The sequence below is a fragment of the Adelges cooleyi genome, unplaced genomic scaffold (assembly GCF_023614345.1).
Source record: "Adelges cooleyi isolate 19-005CV unplaced genomic scaffold, UGA_ACOO_1.1 ACOO_flye_CR_arks_rails_tigmint_CR_PRNA_30, whole genome shotgun sequence".
Taxonomy (NCBI): Eukaryota; Metazoa; Arthropoda; class Insecta; order Hemiptera; family Adelgidae; genus Adelges; species Adelges cooleyi.
Genome location: NW_026095971.1, coordinates 13689171 through 13711719, shown reverse-complemented (window position 1 = coordinate 13711719; position 22549 = coordinate 13689171). Strand labels below are relative to the sequence as shown.

The 22549-nt window shown below is 30.7% G+C and overlaps 3 protein-coding genes across 8 annotated transcripts in view; 2 read left to right on the top strand and 1 right to left on the bottom strand.

Moving 5' to 3' along the window:
* The window catches only part of LOC126838441 (sialin-like), a 146527-nt gene extending 137872 nt beyond the window's left edge, over positions 1-8655 (top strand). For all 4 annotated transcript variants that reach the window (XM_050572849.1, XM_050572848.1, XM_050572845.1 and 1 more), the window contains 8 exons: positions 3051-3323; positions 4050-4134; positions 5721-5944; positions 7417-7566; positions 7654-7786; positions 7868-8023; positions 8093-8178; positions 8271-8655. In XM_050572849.1, the coding sequence (XP_050428806.1) occupies positions 3051-3323; positions 4050-4134; positions 5721-5944; positions 7417-7566; positions 7654-7786; positions 7868-8023; positions 8093-8178; positions 8271-8465 (1302 nt within the window). In that variant the 3' untranslated portion in view covers positions 8466-8655. The remainder of the gene's footprint in view (positions 1-3050; positions 3324-4049; positions 4135-5720; positions 5945-7416; positions 7567-7653; positions 7787-7867; positions 8024-8092; positions 8179-8270) is intronic.
* A 2731-nt stretch (positions 8656-11386) lies between these two features.
* On the bottom strand, positions 11387-19291 carry LOC126838694 (uncharacterized). 3 transcript variants are annotated; one of them, XM_050573327.1, is made up of 4 exons: positions 19069-19290; positions 16806-16975; positions 12804-13038; positions 11387-12593 (listed from the first exon to the last, which is right to left on the bottom strand). In XM_050573327.1, exons 2-4 carry the CDS (start codon positions 16895-16897, stop codon positions 11472-11474), a joined length of 1449 nt encoding a protein of 482 aa, XP_050429284.1. In that variant the 5' UTR covers positions 16898-16975; positions 19069-19290; the 3' UTR covers positions 11387-11471. The 3 variants fall into 3 exon arrangements, with proteins under 3 accessions (XP_050429284.1, XP_050429285.1, XP_050429286.1); XM_050573328.1 differs by having other exon boundaries at positions 16806-16956; XM_050573329.1 differs by lacking the exon at positions 16806-16975 and having other exon boundaries at positions 19069-19291.
* A 224-nt stretch (positions 19292-19515) lies between these two features.
* LOC126839382 (cAMP-dependent protein kinase catalytic subunit alpha-like) lies at positions 19516-21918 on the top strand. The gene is made up of 6 exons (XM_050574686.1): positions 19516-19659; positions 19743-19856; positions 19941-20110; positions 20213-20490; positions 20750-21139; positions 21747-21918. The coding sequence occupies exons 2-6, from the start codon at positions 19799-19801 to the stop codon at positions 21916-21918; spliced, it is 1068 nt and encodes a 355-aa protein (XP_050430643.1). The 5' UTR covers positions 19516-19659; positions 19743-19798.
* Positions 21919-22549: the final 631 nt, after the last annotated feature.

Sequence of the window (22549 nt, the reverse complement as noted above, 5' to 3'; positions counted from 1 at the left end):
GGCCAAAACTTCTTACACACGTCGAGCTCAATCAATTACATTAACATTAAACTATGCAATTCAGATATACCTACGTTCAATTCATCACGAGAAAAAAAAATCCTGTCAAATTGAAACACAATCACCTAATCACTATCACATTTTAATCAGTTCATCTACACAACCGATCAAACTTACTGGTAAAATTTCAGAGTAAAATTCGAATCCGCATATTCGCTATCGAAGAACATATCAATTTCAGACAAATACACACATTTACGGACAGAATGCCATGTTGTTCTATTTCGATAATAATACATCTTACTCCCATCCTATGTAGAAGCTTTCGAGGTTGTTAATGTTTTCGGTCAATATTGATTTAATGTAATCACAACACAATATGAATAATAATATATTTAGTTATTTGAATTTAACATTTAAAATTTTAATATTGTAATATGTAAACTTCCCCTGTGGGTGGGGGCCAGAATACACCCGCGGTAGTCCATGCCTGTCGTAAGAGGCGACAAAAATGGACTTAAAGTTGAGCGGCAGCGCCTTCAGTACTGGCTATAGGTGGATGCCTCGTAAGCAGGTACAGCTATAGCCAGGTAATAGTAGTAGGCGTGCATGGAGACCATGAACACGGCTATTATACTACGACGTGGAAGGCAACGGGAAACCACCACATTATAGTCCCAAGACCAAATTCCTACAAACTCACAAAAAGAAGAGGAAGATCTAGAGCAAAGTTCATATCACAGTCATGTGGAAAAGTGGGCCTAAAATATGTAGATATTAAAAGGAAAATAGAAGACAGAATGGAGAAGAATTGTAGGAAGGCAATACCAGTCGGAAGACTGAAAAACCTAAAGAAGAATATGTAAACCACCAGGTTTTTAAAAAGAACAATATTATTATTATAAAAATACTAAGCAATAGGTTACTGCCTACTATAAATCACATTGGATAATAATAGTGTTTTTTAGTTAGTCGAGTTTAAGGTACTTATATTATACATGTTTTTAATTTACGACTGCTATCGTGAATTTTTATGTCAACATAATACGCTGTGTCGTTGACCTGGAGACTGAAGTAAAGCAAGGACCAATCGATAGCAGAGACAACAGAAATATATTATTCTTATATTTATAATCATTGAATGTAAATATAAATTATTATCAATAAATATTTAGAGGATATGTGTAGGATATACTCTCTACACATAGGTTTTTTTCTTGAATTGATTACATATTTCTAGTCGAAGTTTCTATTAATAAGTTTCTATCTTATAACATGAGAATGCAAGATTCATCTATTATCTAATGCAAATCTGATTTATGAAAAGTTTTTTAGAGAATTATAGTTGTACTGATTGTGAGTTTTTGGTCGTTTTCCACAGACCCTCGTGATTTTCACGGGAAATCATAGACGCAACTAGCCCTACATTTTGGGGGGTACTAAAATTATGTATACCTGACTAAACTAAATTCTTAACTTCAAACCATTAGGTATAAAATATTCTAAAATAAAAAATTCGAACAGAGTATGTAAATTATTACAATTTTATGCGTACAAATTAAGGATGGGTGTTTGAATTTATAGCGGTGCTAATTTTGAGTCTTGAGGGTGCTAAGTCCCCTAGCACCTCCCTAGTTGCGCCTATGCAGTAAACCTTAACTCGTGGTATCTGGTTTTGATATCATTCGGTTTTGGGCTTAGGGCTTAAGCATTATCGTTTTCGACAAAAAATTAACTTTTTGGTATTAGTTACGTCAAAATAATATTCCGATTGTGACTAGTAAAGAATAATAATATGTATTGTATAGTGTACGAAGGTGAGGTGGTATTTTCTTACTAGGACATAAAAATTTAATATAGTTTAATTTTTTATCCGTCCAGTTAGTTGTTTACTTTATAATAGTCAAGGTTAACATATTAATAACAAGTTCCTTGTTTTTGTAATTTGTCGCGCATCTTCTTCATTAATCGACTGCGGAAAAAGTAGGATAATGTGGTTAGGCGTAGTATATTAGTATGTATGGGTATTTTCCCATTTTCGGCTATAACTACTAATTTAACTTGACTTAATCGACATTGGTTAGTGTTGGTAAAATAAAAACTAAAATAATCTGTAAATCCTTAGGAGTGTTCTAGATAGGTTTAATCATAGTAGAATAGTATGTTATAACCTGTCTATGCTAAAAATGAAAATAACTAGGCATTATCAGTACTCAGTAGATAAATATGCAATATTTTGATTATGGTGAATGTGTATGTTTGGATGACAGTATTTTATGTGTTCGAGGTCAATGGCGAATGGTAATATATTAAACAAGTGTAGTATGCTAATGTATTAAAATCTACTGTTGTAGATATTTTATGTCTTGCCTTGCATTTATATTTATTTCTCCATTAATCCAATAACGTATTATGGTTTATAAATTCAATTGACGTAGACACAGGATAAAAAACACGTTTTTGTTTCAAGTATGGTAATAAGAACCTGCCGATACCCTCAAGAACACTAAAGTGCTGTGTCCATTTTTTTCAAAATCGTGATTTGGTATCCCTGAATTCATGATAAAAAACTGAATCGAATTAACACCAGTGATCTGTGATATGTCCAAAGAGCATAAATATAACGTTCAATTACAAATAACCGTAAAATTCTATGGCCATAGTGGATTTTTTGCAATTATTCAAAACCATATAAAGTGGAGAGAGCACTTGTGTGCTTTAAAGTATTTATTGTAGGAATTATAAGAACCATGATAAATGATAATTAAAATATAAGTTTTAATCTTGTATAGTATATAAATTTGTAGTTCCGGATACAAACGCATAATGTAGCCTTGTGCGGTGTTTTATAAGACTTTAAACTGGATAATATAAACTATAAAATTATAATTTAACAATTAGCTGTGGTGTGATAAAATAACAATGCTTGTTTTAAAAGCACGAATAACTAACAATATTTATTATCTGTATAGACTATATTTCTACTATATTATTTTTATTAAGTTCGTTAAATAATTATGAACTAAATGATTTCCAAACACGTTTTTTAGACGTCCTCGACGAATTGGGTCCCTACCAAGCTGACAAATGGCGTGAAGTTTAACTGGTCCGAGTATGAGCAGAATATAATACTTGGAAGTTTCTTTTGGGGATATGTCCTAACGGAATTGCCTGGAGGCCGAGTAGCCGAAATGATTGGGGCTCGGACGGTGTTTGGTTATTCCATGTTGTTGGCGTCCATGATCACCTTACTGACACCCATGGCAGCAAAAATTGGACTATATTGCATAATATTTTCTAGAGTATTTTTAGGCTTTACATTAGTAAGTTTAACATGCAACTAAATAGTAAGGTTCTGACTTCTGTCGAGTTTGTTTGGAAAATTATATTATATGCACAGGCGCCGCTATTATAATTACCAGGGGGAGCACAGTTTTTTAGTACTATATTAACCCAACCGAGTAGTCAAATATCTAAAACGGCTTGAGTCACAATGTGCTTGGTAAATGAGCGTTATAGCTGCCTAGGTTTACATAAACAGTATACTGATTTATTTCTACAAAATAAAGGTATAATATAAATACTAAATAGGTATAATAATATTATCATAAAATTGTACCAACTAAATTGATACAATAATTAAGTTACTATTAAGAACTGCTTTGTGAAATGAGTTGATCATCTGAGTATAAAAGCATTAGAATACTTTCTAAAAACTTTCTTGTTATGTCCAAAACTTTGGCTGAACTATCAAAAAGTACAGCAATTTTAAAGACAAAAGTTAAAGCTTACCAGTTTTTATTGTTACACTGCAAGTAATGGCCGTTTATTCTGCTAAATTTGAATCAGTATGAGGTCAACTTTAATAGGTGGATATTGATTTGACAACAGTAAACAATCACATAACTTTGATCCCTATTAATTATTTATAGATAAGAAGTCAAGGTTTTTAAGAATCATAATACCGCGTTAAAGAATTTAGTCATTTAAATATCACAATAAATTATACTGTTCATTGCAATAATGTTTTTGACTGCTATAATTTTCAGGGAGTAACGTGGCCGGCTATATTACCATTGGCCGCTAACTGGATTCCGCCAAACGAACGTGGCAAGTTCATGGCCAACATGATGGGTAAACGAAATTCGTTTAAATATTTTGTATTGTTCTTATTGATAATAAAGTGATACAATGGGCTCATAGCCTTATATCCCCTCATAAGTTAAAATCTGTCATTCACAAACAGAGGGTGGTTATAGTAGTTTTAACGTGACGCAAACTGTAGGACTGAAGTCAATCTGCCTAGGCCCTAGTTAGTAGATAAAAATACCGTTCAATATATCGTGGTGATAAAAGATATCAATGGTAATAGTATCTTGTAAAAAACAAAAATATTTTAAGATAAGGATAAAAAACTTTTTTTATCATATAGAGTACCAATCGCTAAACATTGTGGACTATTTTTTTTCCTTTTGTGTGGCCATACTTGTTTTAATACTACTATTTACTTCACTATACAAGCATACAAGCTAAATAGTATATGTTAGTTCATCTCTTTTTATTGTTACTCTATGTTCACAAGTCACAGTCGTTCATTTGTTATTTATTAATCCTTATTATTTACAATAGACTATATTGATTTTATAATAGTATGGACATTATTATAGGCTTTATTTATCTCAAGAACGTAAATTAAAATAAAATAATACAAGAAGTAGTCCAAGTCCTTAACCACTCCAAGTCCAAAGTATCAAGAGTTTATCAATAAAATTTACTGAATACAAAAAATGATAATTTCGTAAACGTATTTTACATCATTATCTGAGTAGGTGATTGCAAGTTACCTAGACCTATATAAAAATTTCGTTTATTAAATTTTAAATAATTTTAATTGATTAAGTATAAATTGTTTTGCTGTTAACATCTTTTTCGCTTTAGAAATATTTTTTATTAATTAATAATAATTTTCGGCTTTTCCTTGAACCTGATTATTTGGTGATTAATTACATTTGATTGTACTACGGCCTTATATTGTTTTATAAAATTGTTAAAAAAGTAATATAATTAGTATATCATATTACTCATATATATTAGTTTTATATTTGTAGTATAAAAATTATATAATAGTGAAAATAAAATAATTGGTCAATTTCAATAATTAAAAAGAACTGAATTATAATAGATTTTGGCTAAGCCTATATAGCTGTACTAACACGAGGAAGTAAGTTGAGTAATTACAATTAAATTATTTTACTATGAACATTAGATACCCAAGTTTTATGCCATGACTTTATCGAAAATACAAAAAAAGGTTAAATCGCCTAATACATGTGAAACACTACGTACCGGTGATTGGTTAAATATGACATAACTTAAAATATTAATTAGTTTTTTATACTATTATAGCTATAAGTTAGGCCAAATTTGAAATATTTTTTAAAAATATAACACCATCCCTTATGTGTTAAAACTTAAAATCCTATCGATTTAAGATTTTTTAATAGCATTCGTCGTATTATCATATATTAAGTTTTAGCAACCGTCGTATATTTTATCATATTTTTCGAATTTCAAACCACCTAATACCGTATTTAAACGAAATAACGTGTTATTATCTTTAGTTATCAATTAGTCAATCACCCGGTATATATATATATTTACCATATTTTTTTGTTTTATCAAATTGAATTTCCTCTAACAATAATTCATGTTTGTTTTAGCTTCTTCTCTGGGTGCTGCTATTACCTTACCAGTTTGCGGTATTTTGATATCTAACTGGGGATGGGAATCAGTGTTTTACATAACAGGTCTCGTAGGGATTGCGTGGTCTGTGATGTGGTTCACTTTGGTGTTTGAGAGACCCAGTGACCATCCTAGGATTACCGAATATGAAAAACATTATATCGAAGCTCAAATCGCTAAACAAAGCACTCCTGGAACGAAGGTAAGACAATTATTTCGTGTTTTATTACTTAAACAAAAAAATCAAACAAGTACCGAGTAGGTTCAGACCCTCGCCCAAAATAAAATTACGAAAACATGTTTTATAAGTATTTACTGTCAATTACAAACAATTGCTTATTGCCATATTGTAACACTGTTTAAAAGAGAACGTTTGTTTCGGCGACCCGGGAATCTGTGATTAATTAATAAAAACCCGTGCTAATCTAATCAAGCAATATTCATGCGTGTCGTAGCATTTAGAACTACACTCCCTAAAGCGGCATTAATTTTGAGAAAATTGTAACTTTCAGATTTTTTCCTTTAGTTACACTATGTGCGAAATTTCACGTTTCTACCTTTACGGCAAGTGTTTTATAACTTTGATGATGAGTGAGTGAGTAAGTCAGTAACATAAATGAAAACTTTGAAATTCTCCCCTTTTGAAAATGCTTACTATTAAAGGCTCAATTGTTTACAGTATCCTAACCTACTCGAGCTTAATCAATGTTTCAAATTTCAAAAGTTTATCTTAAGACCAAACAGAGAAATGGGGCTTAGAAAAACTAGGTGAATTGGTTCGTGCGCTCAGTTATATTTCTGCTTTTTTTATTCAAATAGATAATGAATACGTTTATAACTGGTAAATGTTATTGTTAAATGAGTGCATAAACAGAGAACTTATAAACGTAATCTTTAATCTCTATTGTTTTGAAGTTGTTGACAAGTAGTTTGACAAGTAAATAACAACGGGTGACTATTAAGAACCTATTAAAAATCAAAAAATCTTATGTTGTACAATTTTATAACATAATATAATATTTCATTTTTTGTCATTTTAAATACATAGCATTAAATCAATATAAATCAACAGCCTAAGCTTTGGTGATCATTGAATTGGAATCTTTGGATACTTTTTTTACTGTTCACATGACTAAAATTGTTTTTAAAAAACGTTTACATAGTTTACAGTAATACCTATATTTACAAATAAGCTTTGCCAACGTTTCGGAAGCCTTTCATCTTCCATCTTCAGGGCTGTGTATTGTGATGCGTGCTAGTTATGTTGTTATGTTGTTCGCTTCGCTGCGGCCTGTAAACTGAAGCGATCGTCTCCGCGGTCGTAGGTTACGATTTATACTGATGTGTCTAAATACCCTACACAAACTTCAACAAATTAAAAAAAAATGGTTTCGTGAAAAGTTAAAAAAAATTTTACACAAGCGTATTTGTCACAGACTTAACATTCAAAACGGAGTTCTTCCTCTTTTAATTATTAACGTTTAACTATATGGAAAAAATGTTATTATTTCTGCCTGCATATCACTACAGCTGTTTTATCTGCTTATATACGTCCTGTACATTGTACTTGAGCATTTAAAGGCTAAAACTAAAGGCGATAGTACAAGTCTAAGACTAGATTTAAAAATGACCACCAAAAAAATCATGTCAAACAGAAAATATATTTTATTATAGCCGAAAAAACTACCTTGGGTGAAAATTTTGACATCGTTGCCAGTATGGGCTATTGCAATCACACACGGTTGCAGCGTTTTCGGATACTTTACCATTGTCAATCAGTTACCAACGTACATGAAACATATGCTACACTTTAACATCAAAACCGTAAGCGCCCTTTATTTAATTTTCTCTGCTCGAGAGTTTTTTTTTATATATACTTACGCTACTGTAAACGAACTTTCGCAATTTTAGAACGGGTTCCTGTCGAGTCTTCCGTATTTAGGCAAGTACGTATCGGCCCTCATAGCCGGAATAGTCGCTGACCGCATGTTTAAATCCGAAAAATTATCCAAGACTGCGATTAGAAAATATTTCACTACCTTAGGTATGTGCAATTCTGTTTAATGATATCTTTAGATCGGTTAATTAGAAATTTCTAACGTTATTGTTGCTCTCCGTCCGTCAGGTGTGTTAACTCCGGGTCTGCTGATGATAGTACAAGTGTACTTTGGAGACGATCAAATTTGGTCCGTGATCGTATTTACGGCTGCCATGACGATTAACGGAGTCATTACTGGCGGATACTTAGGGAACGGATTGGACATCGCACCGAATTTCTCTGGTAATCATTTATTGTACGATTTAAAATAATTAACAAATCCAATAAATGTTTTTTTTCGTTGAATTTCAGGTACGATATTCGGCATAGCCAACACGATGTCCTCGTTTGGTGGATCTTTATCATCGTACATCGTCGGTAAACTCACAAACAACAACGTGAGTTGAAAAAATACAATTTTGACAACTACTTGTATATTTGGCTAGTACTGTTGTAAATCCTGATATTAACGAGAAGTTGATTTTTTCAGCAAACTTTTGAACAATGGCGTATAGTATTCTGGATACTGGCTGTAACTTACACTGTCGGAGCGTTAGTGTTTTTGATTTTCGGTACAGCTAAAACTCAATCGTGGAATTCTACGGAAAATAATCACAGCGAGTTTCAAGGAAACACACCAATCGACCACGAAGCGACGAAACCGTTAAAAAACTCGTCTTCATAAAACATTTATTTATTGAGGACATATCTTTGTAACAAAGACATATTATATAATATCATTTATGTTAATTATTGTACAGAATTATTGATAATTTATTGTTAATTATTATTTTTTAATACTCATTACTACATATATGTATTGTTGTGTATACTTATTATATACATATAATTTCGTTTACTTATATTACTCGTAATCGTGGTTTCAATTTTTATTTAAGTTTTTAATACATAAAAGTTAAAACAATGTATATATACAATCCTCCAAAGCAAAAATGTATTAAGCCACAAAATGTAAATTTTACAGGAGAGTGAAAAATAGTATTATTATTATAAGTTTACATTTTGTGACTGAATAGACAATTTTAAATTTGCTAATGATAATTAACTCTCTCTCTCTGTCTCTCTTACTGTCATACACAATCTGGTTTTGCAACTCAAAGTCACTATCAAGAGAAATTATTTTTCTTCCTCAATAAAAAAAAAAATAATCTAACTTTTAAACTGAATATTTCTTTACTGGATCTACGATGTACCGAATAAAAAAACATATTTTATACAACAAATTTGGGGTGTTAGGTCAACGATCCTTAGTGTATGTATTTTTTCGGTTATTTTCATATAAAAATAACATATACAGCTCAACAAGTTTTTAAGTATAAAATTTTAAACATTTTTTTAGTTAAAAAATTGAAGAATATTAGAATAAACATATATAATTGTATAAGGTGATTTGTGAAGTCTGTTAATTTTGAATGAATTATTATGTGTAAGTAAGCCTTTATAATTGTTTTTATTTAACCGGAGATATGTTAAGTTAGAAATCATAAATTATCTCGCTTATTACATTTTAAACCTCGGTGTTTTTCGTACAGTAATATACTTTTTTATCTCGCTTTTATAAGTTTTTAAAAGTTGAAAATTGGACTTCTGGATTAGGAAAAACACATATTTTTAAATCCATGAAGTCCATTTCTATTTAATATTATTCTCGCGTATATTTTTATTTTTAATAATTAATTAAAGTTAATATTTTATAAAAAAAAACCTTAATAAATTTATTTGACATTTAAAAACATATTATATTGACTTCATAATATACATTTGTAGTCTTAGGATTAGAAAATACTCTTATAGATAAGGTATAGTATATACATTTTAATTGTTTGTATTACCAGTCCTAATGTTGTCTGTGATATTTTACAAATCGACTGCTTGATGTTATGACTTATGCACTAATGAAATATAAGAATACACCTACAGGGTGTTTAACAAATTTGGACTTACTTGTTCAAGCCTATATCGACTAACTTCTCACGTATTTGAACACCTCATATAATTTAGCACATTTTTAAAAAAAACATTTTATTTTGTTCAGGCTCAGCGTGTAAAAGGGCGTATTTCCACTAAAGGATCGAATGAAAGACCGGAAAATAGTTTTATATATTATATGAAAAACCAGTATAGTTTTTACATTTATTTTTTAAGATAAAGTTATCAAATCTCATTGTGATTAAAGTAGTTATAACCGATTAGTGATTCCTTATTTCAAATTGATAATTGTATTTTAGTATTGAGTGCTAAACTAAAAAATATAATTTATCGTATCAAAAAAAAAAACCTTATGGCTCAATTATCATTCAACATTTTATTAGTTTTTAACTAAAATACATCAAAGTATTATTACGACTTTAACCAGAAAACTTTGCTAAGAAATCTATATTAATATAAATTTTTGGTTTAAAAAAACTAAGAAAACTTTTATACAAACTTTTTTTGTTAAAATACAATATTTTTGAACTTAGGTTAGGAATTTATTGGAGGGGTGTATAGTATACTCGTATTTTATAAAAATAGTAACATAATTTGTTTTTTAATGTAAGCTCCTATTTTTTTTTTACACTACTGCAAATTGTAACCCAAAACTAGTTCGAAAAGATTATAGGTTAGTTGAAATATTTAGTAAACTGATAACAAAAAAAAAATATCCTAAAATTAAATTTTTTTGAAATTAATTTGAAGTTTGGATCATTACATTAAATATGTTGTACTGCCTATACTTAACGCAAACTGAGTAGCTTTTAGGCTCTGAAATGTTTTTATCATATAATAGACTTACACCATCTACACATTTAATTAATTTATGGAATCGTTATATTTAGGGTATACAAGTTATAACAGCATCATAGGCCATACGGCTGGCGCACGAAATAAACATCTAAGACGGCTCATCAAATTAAGTTCATTAGCTTGCGACTTGAACCGGTTCTATCACTTAAGTCTGTTGCAGAAATTACCATGGCCATTACCATATTCCTACTGTGCTAGCTGTTTTACTTATTACTAATTGCCAGTAAATAATAAAAAAAAAAAATCTAAATATTCTTGTAATATTATTTTACAAGTATATATTTTTAAATTGTGTTAGGTAAGTAAGCACATTTATTTTTGAAAAGGAAAATTATTATTAAAATAATAATATGAACGTGCATTTTTATAGTTAATAATTATAAGCGATGTCTTTTATAAAAACATACATTTTGATGTATACATGGATTTTACAAATATGCTCGTATTATAACTTCTACAATTATACAGATACAGTAGATACAGTTTATCTATACATCATATTACTACCGCATAACATATTATTAATGGTTTTACAACTTAATTAACAAATAAACAAACTATTTGTAGGTATACACATGTTATATATATATATATATATATATATATATATATATATATATATATACATGCTTATATTATATAATTAAGCTTACATATTATAGCAATGTCAAAAAGGAAGTATTTTAGAAATCTTATTAGTCAATAAAGTTGTAGTGTTTTTTAATGTTCAGTATAATTTAATTTGTAAGATTTAGTGTATCTATAGTCTCTAACTCGATATTAAAAAACACATCAGAATTAACTGAAAAAAATACTAAAACGTATTACATAGTTTAATATTTTAAGATTTAATTCAATTTATGTTTTTTAACAAAGGTACAGATTATGTCACTGTATAGACCGTTTTGGAAAGTATTGTATTCGCGTCTGTCAAAGGTTCTTCGTCAATAGGATTAGGACCGGGTCCTTGATCAACTGCCGGCATTGTATTGTTGCCCTGTACCGTTTGTAAGCCGATTCTCATACTTTCCAGGGCTTCTCCTAAGCCGATTTTTATCTCCTTAAATTCTTGAGTGACCAGCGACAGTCTGCCCAGTAAGTAGTTGAGATTCTCATCCACCTCAGACATACGACCTGCTATAGCCGACACTTTGTTATTGACGCCGTCCACTGACTCTAAGGTACTGTTGACAAACGTGTCGGTCTGTTTCTGGAGGGTGGCCAGAGTGTCGGCTGAAGCTGTCAACGTCTGGTACATAATACCTATTTGTCTCCATACTTGACTTATTTCAGTCTCAATTTTCAAGCTCAAGTTGGCCATGCCCACAGCCTGCGCGTCCAATACGGTTTTAACGGCTCGTTCCACGCTCGTGTTGATCGTCTCGTTGATCTCCTTCGTTCTTGTATTGACCACATCCGTCAATTCTAACAGTATCTGGTGCGTGCTGTATTCGATCCTTCGCTTGGTATCCAAAACATTGTCGGCCGTTTGTACCAGTACTCGTTCCACGTCTGACAGCACTTTTACTTCACCTGACATCAATCGGAAACTGTTTTGCACGTCGTCCTGGAAGGCTTTGGAAAATTCGGCCGATTGAGTTAATGTGATCGCAGCCGCATCCCTCTTTCGCTCAGCCTCGTCCAACCTGGTGCTAACCGATTCGATGGCGTCCATTAGCTCGTGTTTAGTCTGCTGCATCAGTTGTGACGTGATGTTTGACGACTCGGATCCGCCCACAGAGTTACTGTCCGCAATCTTTTTCAAGAGCTCATATAAGACTTCGTTGGTAACTCCAGGTTTAGGTGCCTGTTCTACGGAATCAAAACGGGCCTGAAGAGCGCTGATCTGTGAAGATAGTACTGTCAATTTATTGTCAAACGCTTTGTAAATATCTCCTGATGTTTTTTGTTCCATTTCTAAAATTGTCTTGAGTTCTGATGCACCTGATACGACATGCTCATCAATGCTGTCAAATATAACTTTAGAGTTGGCTTGGTTAGCGACCTGCAAAAAAATAAATATATATTTGTCTCGAATACTTGATTCTTTAGTTTGAGATTTGTACAAATCTTTAATGAGATAAGAAACAATTTTCCTCAGTTAAAACAAAATATGAGGCAATAGATTGAGATGATTGAGGTATGAACGGGAACAAAAATTTAACATAGGACAAATAAATGAAAAGAAAAAAGTTTAAGTATGATATTTGTTTACATCTTCGACAGCCGCTTTTTTTAGTAGCTCGATACTGGGCATTAATCCACTCATAACCGTATCCAGAGTTTTGTCAGCGGAGTCGGCTTCCTTTTGCCGGGTTTCAATTGTAGCCAAAACGTTCTTCAACTGTTCTCCCAACTCCCTCTCGCGGTACTCATGCCTTTCCAACTTGGCCATGTTGTCCCGAAACATGTGTACCAAAGTAAAAATTGCATTTCGAATATCCTCATGACTATAAACAAAATATATACAAATTTGAAAAATGGCCAAAAATATTAATTTTTTTTTTTATCTAATTGAATGTGAAATGTGTATACGAGAAGGTGGAGCAAAAACGTTACCGTTAACAGAAAAGCTTTTGTATTTAAATGTAATGCATATCAAATATATATTTTCTATTCCGCATTCTGCAGATTCAGCTCTATAGGTTTTTCAAAAATGTTTTTTTTTAATTTATAATTAATTACCTCTCCAATGGAGAGTCACCATGGAGAGTCTCCATGTACTCAGCTTTACCCGGGTAAATAAATACAAATGCAACATACATATCATTCCGGGCATCCAGCATAATGTCCCTCACTCTACTCTCTTCCCTCAAAATATATACTAATGCTAGGCTATAAAATCCGGCCGGAAATTAGCTCCTAAGTCCTATCGTGGAATTATGTTTGTTTTTCAACTATCTTCGAATCGCCAAGGGCGGTCTCGTTAAAGGAGCAGGGCAAACTGACTATGAGAAGAGACTGCCATCCCTCCGCTATGCATGACAGAAATGCTCTGCGCTACACTCGGCAACCGAACCCTAATTGGGCCTCTCCCGATCAAAACGCCATTCGAAAAAATTAATAACTATAATGTATCAAATATCAATATTGAAAATATTCTATTAATTTGAAAACGAAATAGACGTTTGGCGAGAAAATCCGAAACTTGAAAATTAAATAGATTCCCCTCCCCGCCATAGTATGGTGTGAAGGAATAGGTCAGTATGTATACATACGGTCATGATTATAGGTGTAATAGTTAAAGCTATTCGATTGGAAATATTTAGCAAGCTAGTGGTTTAAGTACAGGGGGTCTATTCTTGAAACCATTCGAAAATTATTCGTATACGACCGATTCGTATACGAAATGTTCGTATGCGAATGTCAAGAATACCATTTAAAGCAGTGTTATATGACTATTCGTACACGAATAATTTTCTATAATTATTTGCGGTGTTTGTACTTTGTTAACTACGGTGTCATAATTTATGAGAATGTACTATAATCAAAAACTTTAACTTAATCTTAAAAGTCAAAATTACCAATAGTTGTCAATTTGTATTGTATAGTCAACAGTGTCGACTGTGTAATGTGTTTTACTGAATTTACCGTAAATTATTTTAAATAATGTGTCACCTCTATTGTTGACTACGTTTGTCGATATCCATTTATCGTTTAGTGATTACTGCCGGTGTCTGAACATTTCGGCAAGATTATTACTAAAGACCGAGAACCCACGAGATAAGTAAGGTCTGCCTTGTCTAACTATAGGTTTTAAAAAAGCTAAGTATTGTCATTACTGCATAACTTTTTTTTTTAAATGGATGATGATAATGATTTAATAATGCAATTATTTGCTATCGAAGAGTTGGAACAAAGAGAACTTGACGGAGAAGTAACTAGGCGAACTTATGAGCCTATTGATCCTTTTGAATGTAAGTACACAGATTTAATATTTTATGTTACTATTAAAATAGTTATTATATTACTAAAATAAAATATGTCTATATAATATATTATATTATATATTTTAACAATTTGCTGTCATTACTACATACCCATAATTATTAGTATGCAAGACTGTTTGGAGAAGAATAAAAAAATACAAATTAATTCGTAAATATTTAGTAAGTACAACTTTCTAAGTTAGTTCTTCCTACCAATAATTTTCATAATAGTAATAAAGTCTTAGATAATTATAATTTTGTATTATTATTATATATTGTAATTAATTATCAACTAAAAAATATTTTCAATACAATATAATGAACATAAATCAGAACCAACCAACCAAATAAATGATTTATTAAAATTTAAACATTACATTAGTGTACTATAGAATGTTGATAAAGTGCATTTTGTACTAAATACCACCTACTAAATATATAGACTATATTTTATAAAGTATACATTTAACTAAATTTAATTTTACTATTTAGAGTAATCATAAATATTTAGAATTATTAAATAGTAAACCAATTGTATACTTAAATATTTGACAAGATTTTAGACTAGATAATTTAATAATTCAGGTAATATAACGTAATTCGTATACGAATGCCTAGTAGAATAGAAAGAGTAATAGAAAACGCAATTTCAAGAATACAGTTTTAAAAAACCAGTAGAAAGTCACATTTCGTAAACGAAATGGTAGTAGAAAATTTTCAAGAATAGACCCCCAGTTCCCGACTTGATGCTCTTTTTTTTAATTTTTAATTTTAATTTACCAATGTTCTTCTCTAAAAAATATCTTTAAAAAAAAAAACCAAAAAATATGAAAATCGCGTCAGTAGTTTCAATGAGTACCCCTGAAAAAAATAAAGAACTCTCTTAAGGGCGCCCACAAGTGAAAATACAGAGGGAGGACCTCCTATGATTTTACAAATTTGGGATATTGAATATACATTTTTTTAACTTTCAGATAAGGTAAGGGGATGTTGACCTCCCTGCCCCTTCCTCTGGACGTCCTTGGACTCTCTTTTATATACATAGAAAATATTTTTATTTGACCATATTTAATTTTAAGTTATTTTAAATAGCCTTTAAAAGTTGTGTGATTTTGTATGTGTTATAAAAAATTGCATGTGTCCTAGTAGCCTTTAAATTATATGAAAAAAAAATCGAATATAATTCAGTAACTTTGATGTAATCCTGAAATAGAAAGCACAACTAATATTATGGTTCTCAGTCTGATAAACGCCATACTTTGCACTTCCTTAAAACCAACTATGTTGTTATATAGGTGTTCAAAAAATCGAAATAACTTACTTATAAACACTTCTAAATATAAAACACGAAATATTTTCCCTTTTGCTTTTTGAGCACATCAAGTAAATGTTCGTAGGTATGTTATAATGTAAATGGCCAACCATTCTCCGTCCCTCATTATAAAACCCATTAAAATGTAATAAAATACATTTCGTCCAGCAAAAGAATTCGGTAAACCATAATGAACGTTTACGCGTCTTAGCATAGAGTTTTTATTTAAGAACACCTATTTTAATGAGCCTATTTTATCTTTATATTACTTTAAGGTACCTGTTTTTTCATCTTTTATTATACAAATATATAATATTTTTTGTATTATGTAAAATTCCGGCGACGGATTGACGACCCGCCCCGGAAGCGAATTCGTTAAGAAACCATCTCATGATGGCAGCGTTGGGCCTTCATGGCCCGTTAAGTTACATGATGATGATGATGATGATAGTGTAAAATTATGTTGTTGTTTTACGTTTCACGATTCGCAAGAAACAAATTAGTAGAAATAGAAGTTTAAATGTGTATAGATTGAGCGATTGGATATAAAACACAATAGAGAATTACAGTATAGGTTTAAGTACCTATTTAAACAAAATATAAGATAAAATATGAATGGGAGATAAACCAATCAACTAAATAGTGAGTTAACTATGAGCCTGTGAGGCCAACATTTTTTGATCATAATGTTATGATTATAACGGAATTACATTGATAACATAGTCTATTTGAGTGGTACCTACGACAAGAAATGAAAATGTAAAGAGATTCAATCCTTTTTGTGAGTGCAGGGGTTGAGAAATTCAATAGATGGAAACTATGACGAGTATGAAAAAGAAGGTAAGCCATTAGCCATAAGTATGTTTTTAAAAAAATATCGTGAGTGTATTTTACATTAAAATGTGAGTTTTGGAACTACGTCAGTGGTAAACAATTTGATTTATAATCTTACAAGCTAAATAAATACATCACTCACGTCACTTCTCTAGTTGCTGGTCCAGACGCACCTTGGACGTCGACTATGGCGCAAAAAACCAGACAGGACACGGCCACGATTTTCGACCACATATTTTCGTCCCGTGTGCAAAGAACCGTTGGTGTGGCGTTTTAGGCACGTCGTCGTAAGACTAAAACGGGATGTGTTATCTTCCAACAAAAACAGTTTCGTTTTCATTATTCCCCCCAAATCAAAATCGAAAAATATATAGTATACATTATTGATATTATTAATATTATTATATATATATTACAGCTACTGATAAAGCCCACGTTCCGTTTGTATAACGGAAACGTCGATTAGCCGGAACATGATAATGAACGCGCGTTAAGTAATGGAAAGTAATATAAAACCAATAAATGAAAGTAACGTTAAATAAGAACAAATATCTTCAATGACGAAATCAAATGGTTTGGGTAAAAAACTCGGTTTTCGGAGATATAGCCCAAACGCAAATTGTAGTGAATAATTCCAAACCCTTTAAAGACATTTACAAAATAGCAACTAGCAGTAGAACAATAAGATAAAATATTGACTAAAACTGTTAAAAATCCTATAATTATTGATGCCCGTGCTTGTATATTAATACCCTACGGATATTACATAGATTACATTGTAATGGCCTCATTAAATTTGTTGGGAAAATATTTATCTGTAACTGTTGTTCCGACTTCCGATAGTTGAATTATGTTTTTTTTTATTTGAAATGCTTATGTTTAATATAGCTATTTTGGATATTTTATTCAATATGAAAACAAAAAATGATTAGGCGTCTCTCAGCAAAATAATTTTAAAATATCGAACTGCTTATATTGTGTTCTTTGTTCGTATGTTCCTTTTTATACAATAATAGTGTTTTCTTGATAAGTGTTTTTATTATTTAATCATTATACATTTTTTTAAACTATTTACCTACAAACCAGTTTTGTAATAATCATTTTTTTAATCAGTACCTATGAACTGTTTAAGGTTTAAATTAATACAACATAATTTTGTTAAGAGTTATAAGATATTATACTATATTAATTATGTTATAGCTCGCTCTAGCGCACATACCGTGTAGTGAGTTTTACATGTATCGCTACTATCACTTTTTAACTTAATTTTTTTTCCAGCACCACCCATGTAACTAACTGATAGTTAAAATTATTTTGATGCCAATTTAAAAATTGTTGTATTATAAGTTTCCACTCGTAAGTCGTAATTTAATAAACAAAAAATAACAATTAGAAAGTACAACATTACATTTTTTGTTCAAAAAGTGATGTAAAAAGGTAATTTTAAACTAAATTTGCTTTCTAATAATCATAGTACATTTGCTGAAGGAAATTCTGTATTATAAAAGGTTGACTAGTACAATACTCGTAAATTCCATACAAATTAAATTTATTTTATGGTATTTGATAAGTTGAACAATTTAGGAGAATAAATGTGAACTTCATGAAAAGAGTTGGTAAGAAGTCCCATTTTTTTAAAACGTTTCATTATTTAACTGTGATGCTTTTTGAGAAATATAGGCTTTTAGAATATACCTTTTAAATTAAGTTCTAACAGAAAATTTGATACCGAGCAAAACACGAATTTAAATTTCAACGAGAAAATTTACTACCTTATTCTAGTTAGGCTCACCAATTAAAAAAAAATGAAAATACATTTTTTCATCTATACTTTTAGATACTTTGATATTGAATAAAAGGTAAGACCAAAGCTTGCTCTTTAAAATGTATTTAATTATAGCAGTAGAAAGTTAAATGTTCCATAAATTGTATAAATTATAATTGTAGTCTACTAATTAACAACTAATTGTCAAATCTCTATGTATTATATCGCACAAGTGTTTCTAAAAAGCAAAAATAAAAAAATAAATTGTTTTTGAGTTATCACCATGGTTATAATCCGGTACACAATTTTCTAATAAAAATTATGTTTTAAATTTCTGTTTATTCTTGACTTGTGGTGCCTATGTTTGAAACACGTGTGCGATATATTGAACTTCATAAAATGTCAAAAACAATAAATTCGAGACTTCAACTTATCTTTGGAGTATGGGCTTTCAGCGAATTGTTATATTTACTCCAATAGTTAGTACAATTGGTACAGTTATTATGTTTTGGGTACAATAATTGTAAATATCCCCACAAACTATGATATCCCGATTGTCTAGTACTTGAAATCCATCAAAATTCGAATTTTATACCCAGCCCTAGTCATATTATAATCAGTAATTACCCAGCGTACTTACTATATTATTTTCCCAAAACAACTGGGTTCACAGTTTACACGGGCACGAGTGTGTTATCACTTGAAAAAGTATACACATGATTTATTTGATTCAGAGTACACGAAAAAATATCAATTATAATGTAAAGAACGCGATCTCGCACGGTTGCCCATAAATAACTGACCTGTGGTCATTTATTTTTGAAATACCAAAGCGGTTCTCTCGTTTATTAATTCCGTACTATTATAATAAACGTCAATCAAATGATTTCGAATGCAATCATTACTTGTTGCTAACTGCGCCAGAGTCTCGTTAACCTCAGGGTCATAAAATGCGCTTTGAATATGATTGTAATCGGTTAGTAAACAGTATGTACGTATATTAATTTATGTAACGCTTTTAGGATTACACATGTGTAAGAGAAATATGATGATTTTGTTTTATACAAAGTTCAAGGGCGTCTTTAAATAAAGGAAACGCGATATACTGGTATACACATAGTACGTTGCACCGTATTTTAAAACATGATAAATCTCCTCTCCTTCTTAAAGCATGATAACGCTGTTTATGTACACATAATATGACAGAGATCACTTTTACAGTTTCATAATGGTACCTAATAATTTAATATTAAAACAAAATAATATGTTTAAAAAAAAACTAACTAGCGATACCTAATTTAATTTTTTGTCTAGTATGCTGGATAATAATATGTTCATGTCAAAACAATTCTGGCCGAATAACACAGAACATGTGTAATACATATAATAAACAAAGTATGGTTCGATTTAAAAACAGCTCTATCTTAGGTATACATATTTTTTTTGAAATCTATTGTTTTATGATGGACCGTGACGAAAAATGTTTACAAAAAACATTGTCAAGCATTTCAGAGTATTTGGAGTGTGCTGCAAAATTGTTTGAAACCCGTTTGGAAAACGAAAAAATCGCTGAGTCTAAGGTGGACGAATTTCAGTTAATTAAAACTATAGGTGTAGGCGCTTTTGGTCGTGTAATACTAGTCACTCATAAATCTGATCCAAACACGTTTTTGGCAATGAAAGTAAGTGATTAAGGTGAATATTAAACCGATTTCTATATGTTTGGAAGAGCATATTGTGAATGATATTTTACATATTATTCAATTATCGTCATTTGTTCATAGGTAATGAAAAAAGATCATGTCTTTCGCAAGAACAACATACAGCATGTTTTAAACGAAAAACGTTTTTTGTCTGCCATACGCCATCCGTTCATTGTTCACATGGTGTATTTTGCCAAAGATATATGCAACCTATATTTTGTTATGCCGTTTGCTATTGGCGGAGACATGTTCTCCTTGTTAAAGCAGAAAGGATCATTGGGTGAATACAACTCCAAGTTTTACGCGGGTCAGCTGGTCTTAGCGTTGGAGTACTTGCATTTGTTAGATATACTATACAGGTAATAATATAATTGTTGTGATCGAAAGTGCCCGGTAGTCCAGAGACGAACTTTACCGGGGGATAGATGGACAAAGGGCCGTTCCTGTTTTATGTTATGAGACAGTTATATTATAATTGTGGGTGCTAGTTTTAAGAAGAAAATAATTGGGTTTTTTTTTAATTTGTTTGGCTGTTAAGTTAGTTAACTGCGCTTCAGTTGTATACTGGTCGTTGGCGATGGGTTGGGTATTTTTTTTATCAAATAGCAACTCGTTTAGGGATCTGAAACCTGAAAACGTGTTGATCGATGGCAACGGTTACATAAAACTGACGGATCTCGGATTTTGTAAGAGAGTAGTCAAGCGAACTTACACCATGTGCGGCACGCCACAATATTTAGCGCCAGAGATAATTTTGCTCAAGGGTTATGGCAAAGCGGTGGATTGGTGGGCACTGGGTGTCATCACGTATGAAATGGTAATTGGAAGTCTTCCGTTCGACTCAGACAGTGACCGCAGAATGTACAAGAAAATCACGTCCGGTCACTACAAGATGCCGTCCAGCTTTTCGCCCGATCTTGTGGACTTAATAGAGAATTTATTACAAATCGATTTGACCAAAAGATACGGAAACTTAAAAAATGGTACCCAAGACATAAAACAACACCGGTAAATCGTAACAATAATTAATCATTAATAGCGAGTACACTGAATCAAATATATTTATAAAAATAATCGAAAATAATTGTATCAATAGAAAAATATATAATATTGGTGTATCAATTCGTTAACGATTTAAAATCAATGATTTAACGGAAATATTATTAAACTAATTGTTTAAAATAACACTTGCAAATAGCTTTGTACATTTTACCAACATATAAACTTATAGTTTTAACAAAATTAATTTGTAATATAAACAAAATCTTTTTTTTAAATTATTTATTAAGCTTCAATAAGATGCTAATTACATGTAATAGTTTAGAGAGGGAGCGAAACAACCTTAATTGAGGCGAACTGCTTGACAAACGGGTTGCCAAAAATATACAGTAGGTATAGTTTACAGACATAAATGTTAGAGCAATAGTTATAAAATATGGTAAATAAAAAGTATAAAGTAGTCTAATAGTAATAATTATAATAACAATATAATAGTTTTCTAAAAATGCTATAGTATTTTGTTTCTGTAAGTTAAAAATACCAAAATTAAATATTTTGTATTGATGTATTTTTGTATAAATGTGCATGAATAACTCTTATGAATTTGTTTTCATAGATGGTTTAGAACAATTGATTGGTTATCGTTATTTAACCGGACCATGGAAGTACCATTTTCGCCTAGTTTCAGTAGTCCTTCAGATACAAGAAATTTTGAAGAATTTTCCGAAGATATAATTTCAAGCATTGGGTGCAATGATACTGATCAAAACGATTTTTCCGACTTTTAAATAAAATATACTGTATAGACATATTATATACCTATAACCTAAGAAAACACTTAATGATTATTGTTAGATTTCAAAATAGTAAAAATCACAACATTAAAAGAGTAAAAGTTTAAAAATATAATTGAACAAACCTATACGTCTTTATATTTAAATTTTAAATAATTCTGTAATTCTAGGTATTGTTATACATTTTATTTAATCTAGGTTTTAGAACTCCATTAATTAATGATCTATAATAAGCTGACTAATACCAGTATACCGTCGTTGCCGCGAAAAACCTCCATGTGCCAATTTTACGATTTTGAGGTTTTGGTATCCCTGGATACAGAAAAAATAAGCTATTATATGATAATATCTTCAACGTGCTATCTCTATTGTAGAATAAATAAAAAATAAAACCACTTTTGTGTAACCTACTATAAATCGTATTACACGTTTTTGTGTCTCTTGAATAATTAGATTTTAGCACATGGGAGTTTTTGACGATAAGTAGGTATTTTTTTAATTTATTTGCAATTTTAAAATTTTTTTTTTAAAAACATAAAATTGTAGTATATTTTTTTTAAATAATAAATGGGCCTCTTTAGCTGTATGATTAAACTTGACCGTTGATTTATCGTTTCCTGCATAT

Excerpts from the sequence above, each read along its gene's own strand:
- LOC126838694 (XM_050573327.1), bottom strand. The coding sequence starts at position 16,897 with ATGTGGTCGAAAATCGTGGCCGTGTCCTGTCTGGTTTTTTGCGCCATA. Across the intron at positions 13,039-16,805 it reads CCAGCAACTAGAGAAGTGAC|TCATGAGGATATTCGAAATG; the intron begins GTGAGTGATGTA and ends TTTTGTTTATAG. Across the intron at positions 12,594-12,803 it reads AAAAAGCGGCTGTCGAAGAT|GTCGCTAACCAAGCCAACTC; the intron begins GTAAACAAATAT and ends ATTTTTTTGCAG.
- LOC126839382 (XM_050574686.1), top strand. The coding sequence starts at position 19,799 with ATGTGTAATACATATAATAAACAAAGTATGGTTCGATTTAAAAACAGC. Across the intron at positions 19,857-19,940 it reads TAAAAACAGCTCTATCTTAG|AGTATTTGGAGTGTGCTGCA; the intron begins GTATACATATTT and ends CAAGCATTTCAG. Across the intron at positions 20,491-20,749 it reads TTGTTAGATATACTATACAG|GGATCTGAAACCTGAAAACG; the intron begins GTAATAATATAA and ends CAACTCGTTTAG.